The sequence below is a fragment of the Myotis myotis genome, unplaced genomic scaffold (assembly GCF_014108235.1).
Source record: "Myotis myotis isolate mMyoMyo1 unplaced genomic scaffold, mMyoMyo1.p scaffold_m19_p_18, whole genome shotgun sequence".
NCBI lineage: Eukaryota > Metazoa > Chordata > Mammalia > Chiroptera > Vespertilionidae > Myotis > Myotis myotis.
Window position 1 is genome coordinate 1484105 of NW_023416322.1, and position 19232 is coordinate 1503336.

The window sequence follows — 19232 nt, forward strand, 5'->3', positions numbered from 1 at the left end:
AGGGCGTGTCCGTACCCGCCTCAGGCAGCGCGTGGGACCAGCCCCGAAGCAATCACGGAGAAGAGCGAGCAGGGGAGGAACGCGGAAAACAATCTCCTTGGGGATAGTAAAGGCGGATGTTGTACGCGGCATATGTGGGAAGTGATTTCAGTTAGCTCGGTGCCTGATGGAGAAAAAATAAATGGACCAATAATTTTGGAATATGCACTTCAAAATTCAGTTCCTGTTCTCTTGTAGGTAGAGCATGTTGCCAACGCACTTAGTATTTACAATCATACGCCAGGCGTGCGCAAGTTCTCGACCAAAACCACAGTGAGGCCAGCAGCACACACCGCCTTCACCAGACGACATGCGTGCATTTATGAACAACAGAAAATCTGACTCAAAATGGTCTCAAATTGAACATGATGCCTCATGTGACTGACATGTCCAGAAGGGGCTGGCTCTAGGCAAGCTTGACATGGTCCACATGCCCCGCGGTGGGCGGTGAGCCTGGCTCCCTGTGGCTCCAGCGGCTGCCACAGCTCCAATAGCCAGCGGCTGCCACAGTCACACCCGCAGGAGAGAGGTGGCAGCTTCGTCCCAGCACCCCAGATGGGGCGAGGGGACACTTGCAGACAGCGTCCAAGTTCCCACTAGAAGTTTAAACAGGGCGAGACACAAAGAGCTACGAAAAGGGGCTGCCCCTGGGCCAGCATCCTCAGAGCCCAGCGCCCCTCCCACCCTCCGGTGTCCCCTCGTGGACAGTGGCTGGGGGACCAGAGACCATAGGGTTTATAGCAGCACAACTAGAAGGAGGAGGAAGTGCAAGAACACTTCCGAGGAGCCATGCCGATGGTCACTGGTGGGGGTGAGGCCTCAGCACGGAGGATGCAGGCGAGCAGGTGGAGGTCGAAGGCGGAGTCCGCTGCTCTGAGCCGGTGCAGACGGAGTGCAGGTCCTCCTGGGAGCCCACTGCTTCACGGCAACCGGAGGCTCCCTGTCGGGGTCGCGCCCTTGACCCAGTCCCGGGGCTCCTGTCGGCTTCCACACTGAGCCTGTTCCACGGACGGGGCCGCTGCCCAGAGCTCGGAATGTCACCTCAAAGCCGGACTCCTGTGTCCTAGTCACAGAGGCCAAGGTCCCGGGAGGGTGGTGCCGTGGCTGATGCGAGGGCCGTGCTTGGCAACAGCCACCGAGGGGTCGCTCTCCCGCCAGCAGGACTGCCTGCAGCTGCAGGGGGGTCCCTGGGCCACGTGTCCAGGTGGGGAGCCCAGCAAACGTTTTCCCCTGAAAGTCAATGCCTGTGAGGTGGGAAGGGCTGGCCGGGGCAGCCGGGAGGCTGCTGAGCAAAGTAGATGATCAGCTCAGTTATCCGTTTATCGATTAGTTTGCCTTTGAAAGTGCAGCAGCAGGAGAGAGCACCTCCGTGGTAAATGCGACACCCGCCCAGGTGTCCTGTGTCCTAACCTTCAGTGGGTCTTGCCCCCGAGAGCACGTCTTCTCGTGGCCACGTCTCCCCCTGGGGTGACGCTACAGATTCACAAGATGCAAATGTGTGGGCACAGACTTAGGGTGCATTCGTGGTTGTAAGTCCCCCGGGGGGGTCTGCCGCTCTCCCTCCGCCTCTCAGGCCGTCGGCGTGCTCCCTCTCCCTCAGCGTTTATGCATTCAGCAAGGACGCCGCTGGCAGCGGGAGGAGAGCATGATTTATCATCGCGGCGTAATGGGCCTGCTGCTGCGGGAGGTCAGCCGCTCCCGACGCGCGTCCCCCTCATTAGCGCCCTGTCCCACTAATGGCTGGGTAGGGCGCAGGGCTCACAGGAAGGCATTTACCAGGAGCACTTTGTTTAATGGACGCCGGGCGCTTTACGGGCCACGCTAGCACCAAGCTGTCTGGTGACAGTGACACATTCATGGGTGAAGAACGCCCTTCCCCCAGTCCCGGTGGGAAGGAAAGAACCGGCTTTTAAAACAATGCGTCCGCCCTTCCCGCCCACTCCACTGACGTTCCATCGTGGGCATGTCTTTCCAGTTCTTCCTCTGAAGTATCTCCACTGTGACTTCTCCATCCACCGTCATGGCCTCCTCATTTCAGAGCCCCGTCTTCTCGCTCTGCCTTCCAGGAAGATGCCTGCCCGTCTCACCCAGTCCGTTCCTGGCCCGAGTCCCTGGCTGGTCCCCGCACGTGAACGCTTTGCCCTGACGAATACAGCTCCATGTCCTCAGTGGTGGTCCCTCCACTTGGTCCTCCCTGAGCTCCCCGAGCCTCCGCCCGAGGGGAGGACGTGCCCACAGGGCAACCACAGGAACCGGGCTTCGTGTGCAGCAGAGAGGAGTGGCCCTTGCTGCCCTTGCTGTAAGCTGGTTACGTGACGCGGCGGCACAGGCTCCCTCCCGCCTCGTTCAGGCTTGTAGAACCGTGTTGGGCCCACGGTAAGCGTTAAAAAATACAGTCAATGCCTGAGTTAGAGTCCGTGAAATTCCAAGGTAAGTAAGAAGACACAAAGAATTATGTGTGCAGCCTTAATCTCAAAGCATGCAGCCAAGAAGTAAGCAGTTATTATTATTATTATTATTATTATTAATTTTAATCCTTACCACGGGATATTTTTTCCATTAAGTTTTTTAGAGAAGGGAGGGAGGGAAGAGAGGGGTGGAGTAAACATCGATGTGAGAGAGACACATTGATCAGTTGCCTCCCACATGCACCCCGACTGGGGCTGGGGATCAAATCTGCAACCTAGGTACATGCCCTTGACTGGGAATCGAACCCAAGACCCGTAGGTGCATGGCCAAGGTTCTAACCACCGAGCCAAGCCAGCCAGGGCAAAGAGCGGTTATTCGTATCTCACCCCCACGTGATGTGCACAGTGAGCGCCAGAGAATGGTGCCAACGTCACTGTCCACCGAGCGTCACGTGAGTTCATCCCATGGTGGCCTTCAATGGACGTGTGACGGTGGAGGTGCACCTGGGCACGCAGGGCCAAGATGGATTTATGAGACTTTCCAGGAGGGACGAAGAGGAGGCCCGACAAGGTCACCGAGTAACTGCGACCTTGTTTATAGACGAGAAGTAGACGCACCGCTTTTGAACTTTCCCCCCAATTACCAACCTTAAATGCTGCAGTCACGGTCACCTGCGCCCACCTGTGCCGCTGCCTGCACTGACCGCTAAGCAAAGACCACGGTGCCTTGTTCTCAGACTCGTACCGGGACTGTTCTCTGGACAGACTGGCTCTCACGCAGTGTCCGAAGTTCTTCAAGACTCAAGCAGCCACTGTCCCGCAGGCCACAGCGTGCGTGCCCCCATCACGTGCAGGTGAGCTAACTACATGGTGCACTCAACAGAAAATCATTCGTCTGTGAAGAATTAGTTCGCAGGCAAGCTGTATTTTACAATAAAAAGAAAACTGCATGATATTATTTTCTGATGATTCTTCTGTGTAAACTTTTACAACTGCTATTACGGCCTCCTCATCGCCCCTCCCTCCCAAAGAAAATTCCAGATGAAAAGTTTTGAGTCCGCCTCCGCGTTACAGGACTTGGTAGAGACGCATTGGCTGGTTATGGAAGATTATTTCAATTCTGACTTCTTCCCATAACCATATTTAACTTTAAAGTGAAGATATTCATTAAACATTCTGAAGTCCAAATGCAAAATTTATTTTAGGCCCGCAAAATGTGGTATTTTCTTTGCCTGCATTTTGCCACCGTAGTATTGGTTAGAGAGGGTGTTTTCTTATGTGTCCAATCAAAGAATCCTAAAAAATTCATCCATCCATCCACCCACCATATCTATCTATCTATCTATCTATCTATCTATCTATCTATCTATCTATCTATCTATCTATCTATCTATCTATCTATCTATCTATCTATCTATCTATCATCTACCTACCGACCTGCCTACCTACCTACCATCTATCTCAACCTCATCTATGGACACATAGAGTTGATGTTCACCATCCGACTGGAATGTGCTCCAACAACACAGGGTTTGGGTTTCTCTTCTCCTCCCTGTTAACTCTGCTGCTTTTTCCTCATCTTTTTCTGTCCTGTCCCCCAGGACCCCATCAGCTACTACACGGAGCAGTTCTTGCTGCCCGTGGAGTGCATGGATCCCTGCCCTCTGGCCGAGGCCCCCCACGATGTGCTGACCGCCCCCCCGCCAGGGGGAGATGTGTCCCTGCCCCTGGGACAGCGCCCCTACGGGACGTGTTTTCAGACCCATCCCCCCTCCGGGGTCTCTGAGCGCTGTTACCAGGGTGGGCTTTAGTGAAGGGAGGGCGGGCGTGGAAGGCAGAGAGCCTGCGGGAGACGCCGCTCTGCCCAGAGCTGAAGGCTCCTCAGCAGTGATGGGCTCTGAGCCCTGGAACTCGGGGGGACTGCACCCACGTGAGGGGAGGGTCCGCTTCGCTGCACAGGAGGGCCAGGCTGGGCTTATGAAACACAGACAATAAATTAACTTTAGCAGCTTACTGATATGTGAGGATGCATTTGGCATGCATGCCTTTTCGGGGTTTCATATACATTTCTGTTCCATGCTGTACTGCTTACTGAGGGCGAAGACCAAATTCAGCTATTTCTTGTCAGTCAGTTATCATCTTATCATTGAATAGAACACAATTAATTGGACGCTATTAAATGATTTATTCAATCATTGTAGTTGCCAATAAAGGATAAACTATTCCATTCTTCTTTGTATGTAATTAATAATTGTATACAGCAGACAATAATTTGACATTATTAAGCAATTACCATTTAATTATCTCAGTTAGCAAAATCCATTAAGTGCCATTCAATCAATTTTCCTACAATTATGTTATTTAGGAAATTATATTTAACTTACCCTTAAAAATCAGGATAAATTTGAAAAAAATCACAGTTTTCTCAGCATAATTTTAAGAAAATTAAATCGTTCCATATGTGAAAGGTATTTTTTTAAAGATGAGAACTTCAAATAAAACATAATTTGACAAGTTTTTCAAAACTACACTTTCTGATGGATCCATGTCACTTTTCATCTCAAATTACCGACCCTGATCAAATTACCAAGCCTGCTTTAGGTGGGGGGTGCATCCATTTACAAATTATTAACTCGAGCCAATTTCCATTAAGCTTTTCCAGCTTTGATTTCTTCCGTCCCTGCCACCCACAGAACTTGTCTTTCACTACAGATCTTGCCACTGAAGAGTATTTTGAAATACTTTTCAATCTAGTATTTTGTCACGAATGTATTATTGCTCTGCTCTGGAGTTTTTTCTTGTTCACAAACCCTTTCTTCCATATAAACTTCCTGACGAGCAGGACAGTGTGCATGCCTGTGTGCGTGAGTGTGCATATGTGTCCGCGTGCTCTCATGTATGTAACAGATTATCGCACATGTGGTGGGGACTGACTTTAATGGAAACAAAATAAATTGGTTGACTGTTGGCATGCAGCTCTGACCAAGGCTGTGGAGTCCCTTCTGACGAGGTCGCAAGATTTAAACCATTTCAATGATCCGGTGGCAAGGTTTATAGAAGCAGCTCTATCCAATCTTCTGGATTAGTTATTCCATCCCGTTCCTGCTTCCTCCGTCTGTTTTATTTATTAGGAAAAGAGTAATGGAAACTTCAGAGTGCTCAGTGCTGCCATTCAGCCTGGACAGGCCGGGCAATGGCTCGGGCTCAGCTAGACCACAAGGAAGGGCCAGCCGGGCTCTTTGGTTGAACCGGTGGACAGGACCTGTGCTCTCCGACCCCTCTCACGTCTTCCAGCGACTGACTATTAAGCATCATTCCCAAGCGCCCCAGCGGGTATCTCACCTGCACTTCAGGCCCAGCAGGTCAGATCCTACTTGTAAAACCCCAGTCCGATATTTTGTCTGGTGGGTTTCACAGACACGCCCCCCGCCCCGCCCTCCCGCCCCCCCCCCCACCTGGTGCTGGTCCCCTGGGCCCCTCTGGCGGAGTGCTTGCAGCCTGGAGGCAGGGAGGGAGGTGCAGGCCTGTGCCTACTCCGCTGGCTGCTCACAGCCGCGCTCTGCTGGAGACCAGGAAGGCTGGGATGTGCTGGGTGAGTGCAAATCCGCTCAGACAGGCGCGGGGGGGAAGGCGACCCTAGTCAGATGGAGAGAAGCTGCTATGGCTGCTGCGGGCCAGGGGACCCCCTCTCAGCCTCGTCCTGGCTACTGTCCCACTTACACAGACTTGATGGTCATGGGGCTGGGAGGGGACCCAGGACCGTGGAGCAGAGCGCCCCAATCTCTACCCTCTGTGCCATTTTCCTGTGGCGTTGGCTCACCGAGGCCCTGAAACTCAGCCCCGGACCTCAGCTCTGCCCTGGTGCAGCCCCTGGCGCGCCCCCCCCCACACCCCTATCTTACAGCCTCTGGCCCCCCAGCACTCCGCCCGCCCTGCCCTGTGGGGTCCGTGTAGGCCTTTCTGGCTGTGCGGCCTGAGGTGCCAGTGCTGCCTGTTTCAGTGGGAAACCTCTCTGTTTCAAACCTGTGTTGACTTGCCAACGCTGATGGGCGGTTTGCCTCCTGCTTCCATCCGGGAGGAGCGGTGCGGTGGGCTGGCTCCTCCTGCCTTTCCTCACGCAGCTGGGATGTGCTTCCCCTGGAGGCAAAGATCCCTGATTAGTAAACAAGGAAGGAAACACTCTCTACCCACTTAATTCTCCTTTCCAAGGTGAAAGGAAAGGAGGCTTCAAGACATTTGCATTTTAAATTCAAAATTTGCATTTAAAGCCCTTAACAGGGTCCTCTGCCTGTGGACAGCTTCCTGTCAGCAAGGCCTGGGCTCAGCCTGGGCTCGGGCTGCTCAGTGGCTTGGCAGTGCGGCGCTTTGTGTCTTAATTTGCGGAATCCATGCCACGCAGGATGTGTAATAAGGCGGCCGTGTCCACCTGAAACCAACGCCATCAGCATCCAGTGTCTCCCTCACCCCAGAGACCAGTGTCCCCCTCCCTCCAGAGACCAGTATCCCCAAAACCCCAGAGACCAATGTCCCCCTCATCCCAGAGACCAGTGTCCCCCTCACCCCAGAGACCAGTGTCCCCCTGGCCCCAGAGACCAGTGTTACTCCCTCACCCCAAGACCAGTGTCCCGCTCACCCCAGAGACCAGTGTTACTCCCTCACCCTAGAGACCGGTGTCCCCCCTTGACCCCCAGAGACCATGTTACCCCTGAGACACAGTGAGTGTCTGCTGGGTGGGAGGAGGTTGGACTCTCTGCCTAGAAGGCTGGACGCTGGGCGAGCTGAGGCCTCACTGTAGGAGAATAAGGCGCCAGTCTTCATTCTCAAGGATTCCCGACAATCTCCAACGTGTTGAGACCTAAACTGGAACCGAAGGTCACCATCTACACCAGGGCCACGGTCCTCATGGCTGTGGTTTCTGTATTGTCACCTCAGCACAGGGCAGCAAACAGCCCGAACTCCTGTGGGTCTTATATTTAATCCATTGTAGTGGTGGGAGCTGGAGGCAGCGAGAGCCCTGGGCTGTGCTGTGGGTGGACACCAGCCTGGAGGGGCCGGTACCTGCTCAGGACTGAGAGTTACCAGAAAGGGTTAACTTGGGGGAGTCTCCAGTGAAAGCTGGGAGATGATTGCAGGTTTTTATCTCTGCTCCCCCCAAAACTCCCCTAGAGTTACATGGGATTTTTATATATACTAATATACTAGTGGCCTGGTGCGCGGATTCATGCGCATTGCAAGGAAATTAATTAGAAGGTGGCCAGTGGGGCGGGACTGGGCGAGACAGGCTGGACACGCCCTGGAGCCAACCTCCCACGGGCCTTCCCCTGCCGGCTGCACCTGGGGCAGCGCCATGGCTCAAAGGGTATCTGCCCCAGACCATGGGGGCTCAAGCTATTTCCTGACCAAATATCTCAGAGTAAATCCTTCTAATATTTACTGACCTTTAAGATAGTCTGTCTGTTACCGCAGTTACCTGCCTGACTAAGAGCTAGATGTGTATCCAAAGTTGAATAAAAGGCTGGCGAGGCCTGGGCACCAGTGGAAGTCCTTTCTCCTGCATTGGGCTTGCCCGTCTGGCCCCCAGTATTTCCAAATTATTATTTCTTGTCTCTTTCATTTGCTTGCGGACCCTTTTCCAGATCCTGAACCCTGAACCACGCGGGACATGGGACATTCACACCAGGGAAGTGGATGCCAGGCTCATCAGAGAAAGGAGAGGAGGAGCCATTCAAAGAAAGGGGGCCAAAGAAAGGTTTTCACTCTGAACCCTGAAACGCTCCAGGCCCCCCACTCCTGTCACTGTGTCAACAGGACAGCTCAGAGCCTCAGGCAGGACGTGGCAACTCCACTCTCAGGAGCTCAGAGAACTGATGCCCAGAAACCTTTCTGTGAAAGCCCGCATCCGCCGTCACCCCGTCCACAGCCGCCCAGGCCCACGGAGCTTCCGGCTGTCTTTCCAGTGCCTCCCTCTCGTAAACGAACGACCAAAGGTCACCCAGAGCCTCATAAAAAGCATTTGTATTAAAGACGGGCCAGAATTAAGTATAGAAAACAAAGGACTTCATAAAAATCAAGGCGAATGCAGAGAAGAAAAAGCTTCAACCACCTTCGCAATGAACAGCTTCAGAGAGAAAAGGACCATCTTCATCAATGCATTTCCTACCGGATGTCATCAACAACTAAGAACCAGGGAATAAGAGGGAACCTGGAAAATTAAGGACACAGAGAAATTTAATGGACAAGTCGGGAGATGAAACTCCCAAGTCTTCACATGCTGGGTGCACAAGTTCATGCTCTCTCCCTGCGCCCACACCTGGGAGCCCCCCTGTGCCCACACCTGGGAGCCCCCCTGCACCCACACCTGGGAGCCCCCCTGCGCCCACACCTGGGAGCCCCCCTGCACCCACACCTGGGAGCCCCCCTGCACCCACACCCGGGAGCCCCCCTGTGCCCACACCTGGGAGCCCCCCTGCACCCACACCTGGGAGCCCCCCTGTGCCCACACCTGGGAGCCCCCCTGCACCCACACCTGGGAGCCCCCCTGTGCCCACACCTGGGAGCCCCCCTGCACCCACACCTGGGAGCTCCCCTGTGCCCACACCTGGGATCCCTCCTGTGCCCACACCTGGGAGCCGCCCTGCACCCACACCTGGGAGCCCCCCTGCGCCCACACCTGGGAGCCCCCCTGTGCCCACACCTGGGAGCTCCCCTGTGCCCACACCTGGGATCCCTCCTGTGCCCACACCTGGGAGCCCCCCTGTGACCATACCTGGGAGCCCCCTGTGCCCACACCTGGGAGCCCTTCTGTGCCCACACCTGGGAGCCCCCCTGTGCCCACACCTGGGAGCCCCCTGTGCCCACACCTGGGTGCCCTCCTGTGCCCACACCTGGGAGCCCTCCTGTGCCCACACCTGGGAGCCCCCCTGTGACCACACCTGGGAGCCCTCCTGTGCCCACACCTGGGAGCCCTCCTGTGCCCACACCTGGGAGCCCCCTGTGCCCACACCTGGGAGCCCTCCTGTGACCACACCTGGGAGCCCCCTGTGCCCACACCTGGGAGCCCTCCTGTGACCACACCTGGGAGCCCCCTGTGCCCACACCTGGGAGCCCCCTGTGCCCACACCTGGGAGCCCCCTGTGCCCGCTTCCAGGTGTCCCACAGGTCCCATGACCAGTGTGAGGACTCAGCCTGCACCCTCCTCCTCCTTTACAAAGTGTCAATGCGGCGGAGGGCCCAGGGCCGTGTGCCCGGAAAGCTGCGTGCCTGCGTATGACCAGCCCTGTCCTCCTGGCTGCCACTCCCCTCGCTCTGCTTATTGCTGCTACCCAGCAACGCCCGTGCCCGCCAGGCCTGGGACACAGTGTGTCCTCATCGAATATTTTTAAGGAAATGAGGGACTGCCGGGTTCAAAGAAGAAACCGTCTCCAAATGCAGACCTTGGTGCTTCCCCCACCTGTGCCCCTTACTTCCCAGGTGAGGACGCAGGCAGGGTCCCCGCGGGAAAGGAGGGCATTGCCCACAGGATTGGACGCCGAGTGGCCACCCGCACGCCTTTGTGTAAGAGTGACCACAATTTAGGGCCCAGACAGGCGCACTCTGTGAGCGCCAGGAGGGGGCAGAAATACTCATTTCTGTACAACCGCCCAGGCCATGGCCCCGGGAACAGGCAGCCAGGTCGCCTGCTGAGGGTCCGTGTGCGGACGGTGCATAGAACACTGTGGAAATTCCTGGGGGAGAGCGTTTCTAGCGGGTAATGCGCGTCTGGCCAAGTGTCACAGAGGCCGCTGCAGAGGACGGGCGGTGCGGGGCGGCCCTGCCGTGTGTTATCCTGCACGGGAGCTGGAAGCCGTGGGAGGGCACGCACCGCACACTGACCGTGGGCGCCGAGCTTCCCAGAAACTGCTCCATGTCCGCATTGGGGTGTCGGCCAGCGGTCAAGACTCTTCTCTCTCCCCTCACCCACGATTCTCCATTACATATTTTTCTTTTTCCAGGATCTTTCATCTTTTTTAGGGGATGGGGCTTCTCTCCCCATCAAGCCCACTTCCGGCTTGAAGCTGGGACGGAGGGGGCGGCAGGCCCGCAGCTGCCCTGGGCGCTGAGCAGAGGCCCGAGGGGCACCCAGTGAACCACACCAGCCCTGTCATCTCCAGACCAGGCGTGCACCTGCCCCCACCCCCGCCCCCGTGCCCACGCAGACCGCGGATCCGCAGTAGCCTGCTGCTGACAGGTGCAGCCTGCAGAGAGGACATGTTCTCTGAAGGCAGAGGGCTAACAGATGGACTAAGGATGGGAGATGCGGGAAGATTCCCCATCTAACCGTGTCGGGGCCCTCGCACGGCCTGCGCCCTCCAGGGGGGCCCCAGGAGATGCGGATGGACAGGCAGCCAGGCCTCCCCACAGACCCACCCAGGACGGTGCTGGTCTGAGCCGCAGTGTGTCTGAGGCCTGGGAGCGCGGCACATGGGACATGCTTCTAGACCAGTGATGGCGAACCTTTTGAGCTCGGCGTGTCAGCATTTTGAAAAACCCTCACTTAACTCTGGTGCTGTGTCACATATAGAAATTTTTTGATATTTGCAACCATAGTAAAACAAAGACTTATATTTTTGATATTTATTTTATATATTTAAATGCCATTTAACAAAGAAAGATCTACCAAAAAAATGAGTTCACGTGTCACCTCTGACACGCATGTCATAGGTTCACCATCACTGGCCTACAGCCTGTCCCACCAGGCAATGGGCACATCGCATGGTGACATCGCCCCATGTAACGGGGACCAGCAGGGTGCTCCAGGTTCACGCCCCTCCCCCCGCGGTCCCGAGGCCTCTGGGAAATTGCGCTGGTGGACGGCGACCACGTCCGATGTCCCGAGGACAAATGGTCCAGCTGGGCTCCCCTCCGGGGCTCAGACAGCAGATGCGAACTCTGGGCCCCAGAGAAGTGACATGTGGCAGCCGGCTTCCTACAGATGTGTCTCAGCGACACGGCCATGCCACCTGGCCCCTGAAATTCAGTCCTGGTGTCACCCGCGGGGCGGGGTCTGCAGGCCCATGGCACTCAGCCTCCCCGGGGCCTGCTCTGCGTGGCACCCGCTAACCCTTCTGGGCAGGGGAGCCTTTTCAGTGCCAAGCGGTCCTTGCTGAGGAGCCCCTGAGTCCTGCCCAGCTGAGCCCGATGCTGGCCTCTCAGCCAGGAGAGGGTGCCAGGCAGCCTGTGGGAGCCAGGACTGGAGAGCTGTCCCCAACAACACCCTGGGCCCCCTGGACAAGACGAAGCTTCACTCCGTGCAAAGCAAAGGCTCTGACCACAGGTTCCAGGCCCCGTCCGGCTCCAGCACTTGGTTACGTCTGGGTCACGAGAGGCTGGGCACATGGCAGCGTTTGTGGGACCCGAGCTCACAGCCCCTGTGCCCGTTTCTCACCGTGCCAGGCACCCGCGCACGGCCCACCACGCAACACTGAAGACCACGAGGGAACCTTGTGTGTGTGTGTGTGTGTGTGTGTGTGTGTGCCCGCCTCCTCCCACAGGCACTCCTGCTGCTCATCGGAGCCTTTGGGAAGTGAATATCGATTTTATGGGGTTTTGTGGGTGTAGTTTGCCAATTACCAAAAAATCATGGATTTGAAGAGCCAGGCAGAAATAAACAGCTCAGTCCTGCAGTTCCCTGCACCAACTCAGACTCCACTTCCGTGTCCAATTAATTCTCACGCTGTGGCAGCTGCCCAGATGCCGGGCTCTCAAGCCCAGCTCCCCTCCGACAGCCCACCGGCCCCTAAACCTGTCAAACTAGGAAAGCAACTCAGGGACGGAGTGTGACGCAACCCTCTGTGAAGCCAGAACCTCTTAAATCATCTTTCATTTGTCCAGTTTGTCCATCACCCCAGCGCCCCTCCCTTGGGTTGTATTAGAGACCAGTTGTTGGTTTACCAGTGAACCCTGTGCTGCTTGAGTTCCCACTCGTGTTCACACCCATGTGTGTGTGCATGTGTGAGCACATGTGTGTGCATGTGCATGCGTGTACATGTGCATGTGGGCATGTGTGTGTGTGCGTGTGCGCAGCAGTGATCTGGGAAGGCTTGCTTCCTTCCATTGTTCTCATGGTCTCCCTGGAACCACTTGACCTTGGCCACTGGAGAGCCTGCTGCAGGGGCTGTGCACGGCTTAGAGGCTGAAGCAGTGGCCCCAGAGACCCTCTCTGCTGACCTGGCCTTGCTCCCAACCCAATGGTCCCCAGCCCCCAGGTGATGCTTCACTTCTTTGGGGCCCCACAGCACAGCCATCACGCCGGCGTCGTGGGAGCTGCTGTCCACCGCTCAGCCCGGCCCACAGGAAAGGGCCTGCTCGCCACCAGGCACCAGCTCGGTGTCTCCATCGCCTCTTGGTGTAAAGTGTGGCCTGTACTCCGACGTTGGGCCCTTTCCCGCTCTCATGGCCGGGGAGCAGGACAGAGCCGTCACTCGTGGGCCCTGCTCACTGTGTCCAGGGAGCACCTCTTGCTCAGGCCACAGGGCCGTTCATTGAACGAGTTACTAGCATCAGGACTGGGGGGCTTGACTCCCGGCTGGAGAGGCCGTGGCTGCAGGACACGCAGGGCTCTGTCTGTCCCTCTGAGTTTCTGCTGCGAGGAACACCCCAGCCCGCCCGGCCCCAGGAGAGACCTGGGCGCTGAGCCCCGGGAGGCCCCACTCTGGCTATTTCAAGAATTCTGTTGTTAACATAAACCCGTTCAACCTGTAAAGAATTTTTGTGAGTTTATTTGAGCCAAACTGGCGACAATTGCCGGGAAGCAGAACCTCAAAGGGTTGAGACAGTGCTCTGGAGAACAGGGGTCTTTCCTCTGTTTTATACATTGCAGTCACAGGCGGGAGGGGTGGGTTACGGGAACTCCATTGGTGACAGGTTAGGGAGGCGGGAGAAAGCAAAGCTGGGAACCCCTGGGATTGGTGGGTGCAGGAAAGTTAACAGCCAACAATTAACGTGGTAACAGCAACAATGAAGGAACCTGTGGTCTCTGTCCTGGCGCCCAGCTCATTGGGTTGTGCCCCAAGGGGTCCGGAAAAAGGGAAGTTACAAGTGACCCAGACATTTCAAGGGAAAAAGGCACACAGGCTCAGTGAAGGTAAGGTTGACCTTGTCAGGGAAGATACCGGCCTAGGACGTGACGACCCACCATCACTGCTTTACTTAAAGTTTCATTTCAGACCATCCTTGCGGTGACTGCGTCTCTGCGTTTGCAAGGCCGCCACGCAGGCCTCCCCTGGGCGGGTCAGGCAGCATGTGGCCCCGTCGCCCACCCTGTCCGAGGCCCACAGGAGGCGCATGGAGCCGATGAGACCACGAGGAACAAACCGGTCCCTCCTGCGGACCCGCTCTGGCCTCTGAGCAGCACTTCCTCCTGCGACGTTTCTGCCCTGAAGGTTGTGGCAAATTGTGCATTTCCTCCTCCAGGTCTCCACTCCACACTTCCCGGTATTTCCCGTGCCTCCCAAACGCAACGCCCAAAGACCTGTTACTTTAAAGGGGCAGTAAAATCAAACAACAGTAATAAAATGTTTATAGATGCCAAGACTGCTTCATTTTTAAGGGCTGTGAGGGGGAAACCAGAATTCTCTGAGGAAGTGGAGCAAAACTGAGACACAGATCTGGATTTGGAAAGCACCATGTTTCCCAGCCCAGGCCCCCTGCCCCAGGCCCTCCTGCCCCAGGTCCTCCTGCCCCAGGTCCTCCTGCCCCAGGTCCTCCTGATCCAGGCCCTCCTGCCCCAGGTCCTCCTGCCCCAGGCCCTCCTGCCCCAGGTCCTCCTGCCCCAGGTCCTCCTGCCCCAGGCCCTCCTGCCCCAGGCCCCCCTGCCCCAGGCTCTCCTGCCCCAGGTCCTCCTGCCCCAGGCCCCCCTGCCCCAGGCCCTCCTGCCCCAGGCTCTCCTGCCCCAGGCCCTCCTGCAAGGGTGGCCATCAGTTCCACTCACATCCAGTCAGACCTTCACTGCCCTGTCATCTGTGCAAAGGGACAACCCAGAGTCAGCAGACAGCTGCAAAACACTCCACGTGCTAGTTGGAGACCAAGGCACACAGATGAGAGAGGGAGGAAGGGAGGGGGGAAGGGATGGAGGGAGGGGGAGGGCGAAGAAAGGAGAGATGGAGGGAAGGAAAGGAGGGGGGAGGAGAGAGTGAGGGGGAGGGAGGGAAGGAAGAAAGGAGAGATGGAGGGAGGGAAGCAGGGAGGAAGGAAGGAGTGAGGGAGGGAGGGAGGCAGTGACGGGGGAGTATTTATTAATCCAATAACCTGCATTTATTTGGAATCAGGTCTTTCAAAGTGTCTGCAGTTGTTCCCAGCACAGACCCTGTCTGAGCAGGTGAGAGCAGCAGCAGGCGTGGAGGCCTGGCCTGTGACTTGTGTCCAGGCTCACGCACTGGGGCTTGCTCCCCTGTCCCTGTGTCAGCCGTCCTTCCTAAGGCCCCGCTTCCAAGCTGTAATTTCAGGGAAATCAAACGTGAACAGCCCAAAGTTACGTAACTAATGACAACCAGATGCACTTGCAATCACTAACTGACCACAGGCTGCAGATCACAGCAGGCGGGGTGGGGAGACGGGGGTAAGGAGGGGGGAAAGGCGAGGGACAGGGACTGGGGGGGTTAGGTGTGGGGGTGCAGTGGCAGGGCAGGGGCTGGAGCAGGGGTAGGGGCAGAGCAGGGCAGGGGCGGGGTGCGAGGGCAAGGGCAGGGGCAGGGGCAGGGGCGGGGGGAAGGGCAGGGGTAGGGCACAGCAGGGCAGGGGCAGGCAGTCGGCACAGTGTGGGCAGGTGGGTGGAGGCCCTGCCAGCCTGCTGGTGCCTGGCCTGGCCAGTTAAGTTTAAACGAGTATGTGTGTAGTGGTCACCGTTAGAACCGCCGGCAGCCCCTGTGGAATCTGAGGTAGGAGGTGGGCTTGCGCGTGGACCAGCCTGCCGGGCAGAGGAGTTGCGGTGGAGGCTGGAGCGGAGGGTCCAGGGCGCGCTGCTCGCCAGGGGTCAGGGATGCGGCCTCTGGCCTGGGTGCCGGGGAAGGCTCAGGGCGCCGAGGGGACAGTGAGCTGGGGTGCGCCGCTCTCTGGGACTCTCTGGGTCGCACACTGTGTCTGACGCTCAGGGGCACTTCCTTCCTCTAAGTTATCCCACGTTCCCCAGAGGCAGGTGCTCAGCCGCAGGCCCTCGTGCAGCACAGGCCAGCGAAGGGGGGGCAGGGAGGCAGCGGGGATGTGGGCCCCGGAGCCGCAGAGCTGGGCCCCGGGCGGCCTAGACGCACCAGGCGGACCCGGGGCGGGAGCACCATCTTATCCTGTCCTCTTCCCGCCAAACCTGGCGCTGAGGGCAGAGGCCGCAGGCGGAGGCGCAGGGCCCACGTGTGACCCAGGATCCCCGCCAGGCAATCCCCTCCGCAGGGCGTGCTTGGCCGCCTTCCAAGGGGTTCCGCCGGCTCTGCACAGCGGGGGGCGCGAGGGGAACACGGTTCTCTAGTGAAGCGGGAGATGGACGAGGAGCAGAGGCAATGCAGAGGAAACAGGCTCCCAGGTCCACTCCCACTGAAAGCGGGAGACCAAGCCGGGAACACAAAGCCCTTTCCTTCAAACCCTTCAAACACCTCAAATCCGGGGCTCACTCCCGCAGACGAAGGCCGGCCTGGGGCTCCTGGGCCTGCAGTCGTTCACTTGTTGGAGATGAGCCCCGTCCATGCTCTTCCTCCTGTGGGGTCTGGGGGGTTCGGGGGGTGCGGGGGTGTGGGGAGGCCCTCAGGTCCGGCCTCCTGGGCCCTGGCTCGGGCTCCAGACCAGCTGCCGGCAGGTACAAGTGAGACAAAGGGGTTGAGGACGGGAAGGGAGAGAGGACCAGGGAGTCAGCATGGCCACAGATGGGCTGGGCGAGTGTGAAAGAAAGAACAGGAAGGGAAAGGGGAGACGGGAGGAGAGAAGGCAGGAGCAGGGGGTGGGGGTGCGGCGGGGGGGGGGCAGGAACACCGGCAGCTGTTTGGAGTAGATTGTGGCACCGTCCCTCCACGTGGACTCTTCCTGTGCTCGTCAGCCGTCTGCAATGTGGTGATTAATCACGCGTGTCAGGAGCCCTGATCCGCTTCAATGGGAAACAAATGCACGGCGCCCAGCCCTCTGCTCTGCAGGGCGCCCGGCCAGGCCGTCGGGGAGGGAGATGCTTTTCGGGGGACCTCAGTGCCAGCGAGCCCGGTGCCCTGAGATCTCAGGGCCTGGCTTTTACAGAAGAAGCAATAATGGTCACGCTGTCTCGTTCAGCAAACAGCCACCATGCATGTAATTCCCTTACGGAGAAGGGGCCTCGCTGTCCATGAAGCTCCTTCCCAGGAACAGGGAGCGACTGCCCGCTCAGCCTCAACCCTTGTGCCCTGCACCCTGCGCCCTGCACCCTGTGCCCTGTGCCCTGTGCCCTGCGCCCTGCACCCTGTGCCCTGTGCCCTGCGCCCTGCGCCCTGCGCCCTGTGCCCTGTGTCCTGCGGCGGTGAGGCCTGTCTCTCTGTGAAAAGGCCCCTGAAGGCCCTGTGAGCTCTGCCTCTCCCGCTTCAGGCTCCTGGGTGCGTTTCCTTCTCCATCTGTGTGAGATTTGCTCTGGGAGAGTCTAACTCTAGAGGAACAGTTGTCCTCACCGCACGAACACAGAGGCTGGGCACTGGCCGTCAGCATGGGAGAGGCTGAGATGGTCCAGCGTCTCAGAGGCAGAATCAGAAAAGCCCAGTTCCCCCCCCCCCCCCCGACCCCCGGGCAGCCCCGGGGCCACACACCCACGTGGGGACCAGTTCCCCCTGGGCTGAGCCCCGATGCCTGGTGCGAGGGGACGTGATGCACAGGAGGGCTCAGTGGCTGGTGGCGCAGTGGTCCCCGGGCAGGTGGACTGCTCTGGGATGGACATTACTCTTTCTCAGGTGTTTATGTTGCATTGAACGTGCTTGGGCCACGTTGGTTCGACGCCCTGTACACTCCAGGTGGCCTCACGGGGCCCACTTTTCTGCACGCAAGTACAGGCGGGGTTCTCGCATGGGACCCGAGACCTGAGGTTGTAAGAACTCCCACATCCTTGCTTTGACACAAAATAAAGTTCTGCTCATGTCTTAGGATGACCACGATGTTTCAAAATACTAGTATATAACCTTTTCCTAAGAGCTTCTCTCACTGTTTCAGCTTTGTATCCACGGGCGGCTACTGTTCTCCAATCGTCCTTCCCCTCAGGGCTGGCAGCGTCTGCGGGGCCACGGCGATGTGCCCCGCCCTGCGGCCTGACCCGGGACCGCCTGGCCAGCTGCCCGCCGAGAGCGGCCGTGGCGCCGGCTCCTTTGTCTGGGAAGACATCGTGTACAGATTTGAACACCCCCTTGGTGCTTTTCTTTTGTTATTTTATGAAAATGAGTGGGAAACAGAAGAAATGGATGTGCGCACACTAGTAGTGAGAGACATGGGCCCCATAAATTTCCTGCGTGGAGACAAAGCCGCGGTCCCGGGCGCTGGAGAATTGATGGGCTCCGGGGAGGCCTCGGGCTGATCACCTGGGCGTGCGCTTGCGAAGGAGAATAAGCCGCAGTGCACCTCTCCCCAGGACACCGAGGGGCGCGGTGGGTCTGGGATTGCTTCTGTACTGCACACTCTCAGAGACAGGAAACCCCTGATAGCCTGTAAGTCACAGGTCCGATTTCTCACACCTGGTTCCCACATGAGAAGGTCAGAGCTCCATGTCTGAGAAGAGGGGACCTGCTTCCTGGGAAGGCGGGTGAGCAGGGAACCTGGGGGTATAAGATGTCTCCCTTAGGGCAGGCTCCTCTTGCTTCGGAGAAATCCAGAGAAAATCCAAAGTTGCAAGGGAACGTTCCCACAGGAGCCTTGCAGGCCTTGCTGCCCACTGTCCGGAGAAGGCCCAAGCCCCGTGCTCTAGGCACTGCGGCCGGTATTTCCAGGGCATTTGTGGGGAGGGCCCTGGCCCGTGTCTGCCTCACTCAGGGAAGGAGGGGATGCTGCCTGGGGCCGCCCACAGAGGGAGGCTCTATAAGAAGTGCCTGTTGACACCTTTGTGCATTCATGGATGACAAAAAAAAAAAAAAAAAAAAAGGAGATTTCCTTTAATAGCCTTCATCTCCCTCACTTTTGAATAAAGATGCTTAAGGTAGGTCACTAGGGAAGCTTGAAACCCAGGCCATGTTCCTTTAAACAAAATGACATTTCTTAGTAAAGAGGTTCCCAGTGTCTCCTGCAGAAATATATCTGATTTCAGAAAAGGATTGATTCAAATAAAAATGTGTTTGTATAAGAAAAATTATTTTCTGCTGAGAAAACATGCAGTTTGGGGTAAATTTATAGTTTTGGCCAGGCCATTAATATCTGGTTGTCAAAAAGTATTGGTTTGAACAAAAATATGTTGTAATAAAAAATGCATTGTTTTGAAGAAATTTATTGGCCCCATGAAAACCTATTCGATTCAGAAAGATATGTTGATTTCAATGAAAAATCCATTTGTTTTAATGGAGATAGTGCGGGGCTCTGCTTTTCTGTGGGAGATCCCCTCGTGACATTGAAGTTCACTTAGAAAAATGAACAGGGACGTAATCAGGGGAAAGACCTGGAGAGAGGGCAGGAGGCCGCTTGATCAATAGCACTTAGTGCAGACATAACTCAAGGCTCCATCCTCAGGGCTGGGATGAGCGCTGCCAACAAATGCCTAACCAGCCTACCAATGACTCCCCAACCAGCCTGCCAATGACTCCCCAACCAGCCTGCCAATGACTCCCCAACCAGCCT

General features: G+C 57.1%; 1 protein-coding gene across 1 annotated transcript; it reads right to left on the minus strand.

Moving 5' to 3' along the window:
* Positions 1-8603: 8603 nt before the first annotated feature.
* On the minus strand, positions 8604-10352 carry LOC118673216 (elastin-like). Its single transcript, XM_036343805.1, has 5 exons — positions 10309-10352; positions 9283-9438; positions 9116-9236; positions 8854-9016; positions 8604-8623 (listed from the first exon to the last, which is right to left on the minus strand). The coding sequence occupies exons 1-5, from the start codon at positions 10350-10352 to the stop codon at positions 8604-8606; spliced, it is 504 nt and encodes a 167-aa protein (XP_036199698.1).
* Positions 10353-19232: the final 8880 nt, after the last annotated feature.

Bases quoted from the DNA above. Each gene is read 5' to 3' on its own strand.
- LOC118673216 (XM_036343805.1), bottom strand. From the start codon at position 10,352: ATGGAGCAGTTTCTGGGAAGCTCGGCGCCCACGGTCAGTGTGCG. The intron at 9,439-10,308 runs GTGCGTGCCCTC...GTGTGGGCACAG, and splicing joins GCGCCCACGGTCAGTGTGCG to GGGGCTCCCAGGTGTGGGCA. The intron at 9,237-9,282 runs GTGGGCACAGGG...AAGGGCTCCCAG, and splicing joins GGCACAGGGGGCTCCCAGGT to GTGTGGGCACAGGGGGCTCC.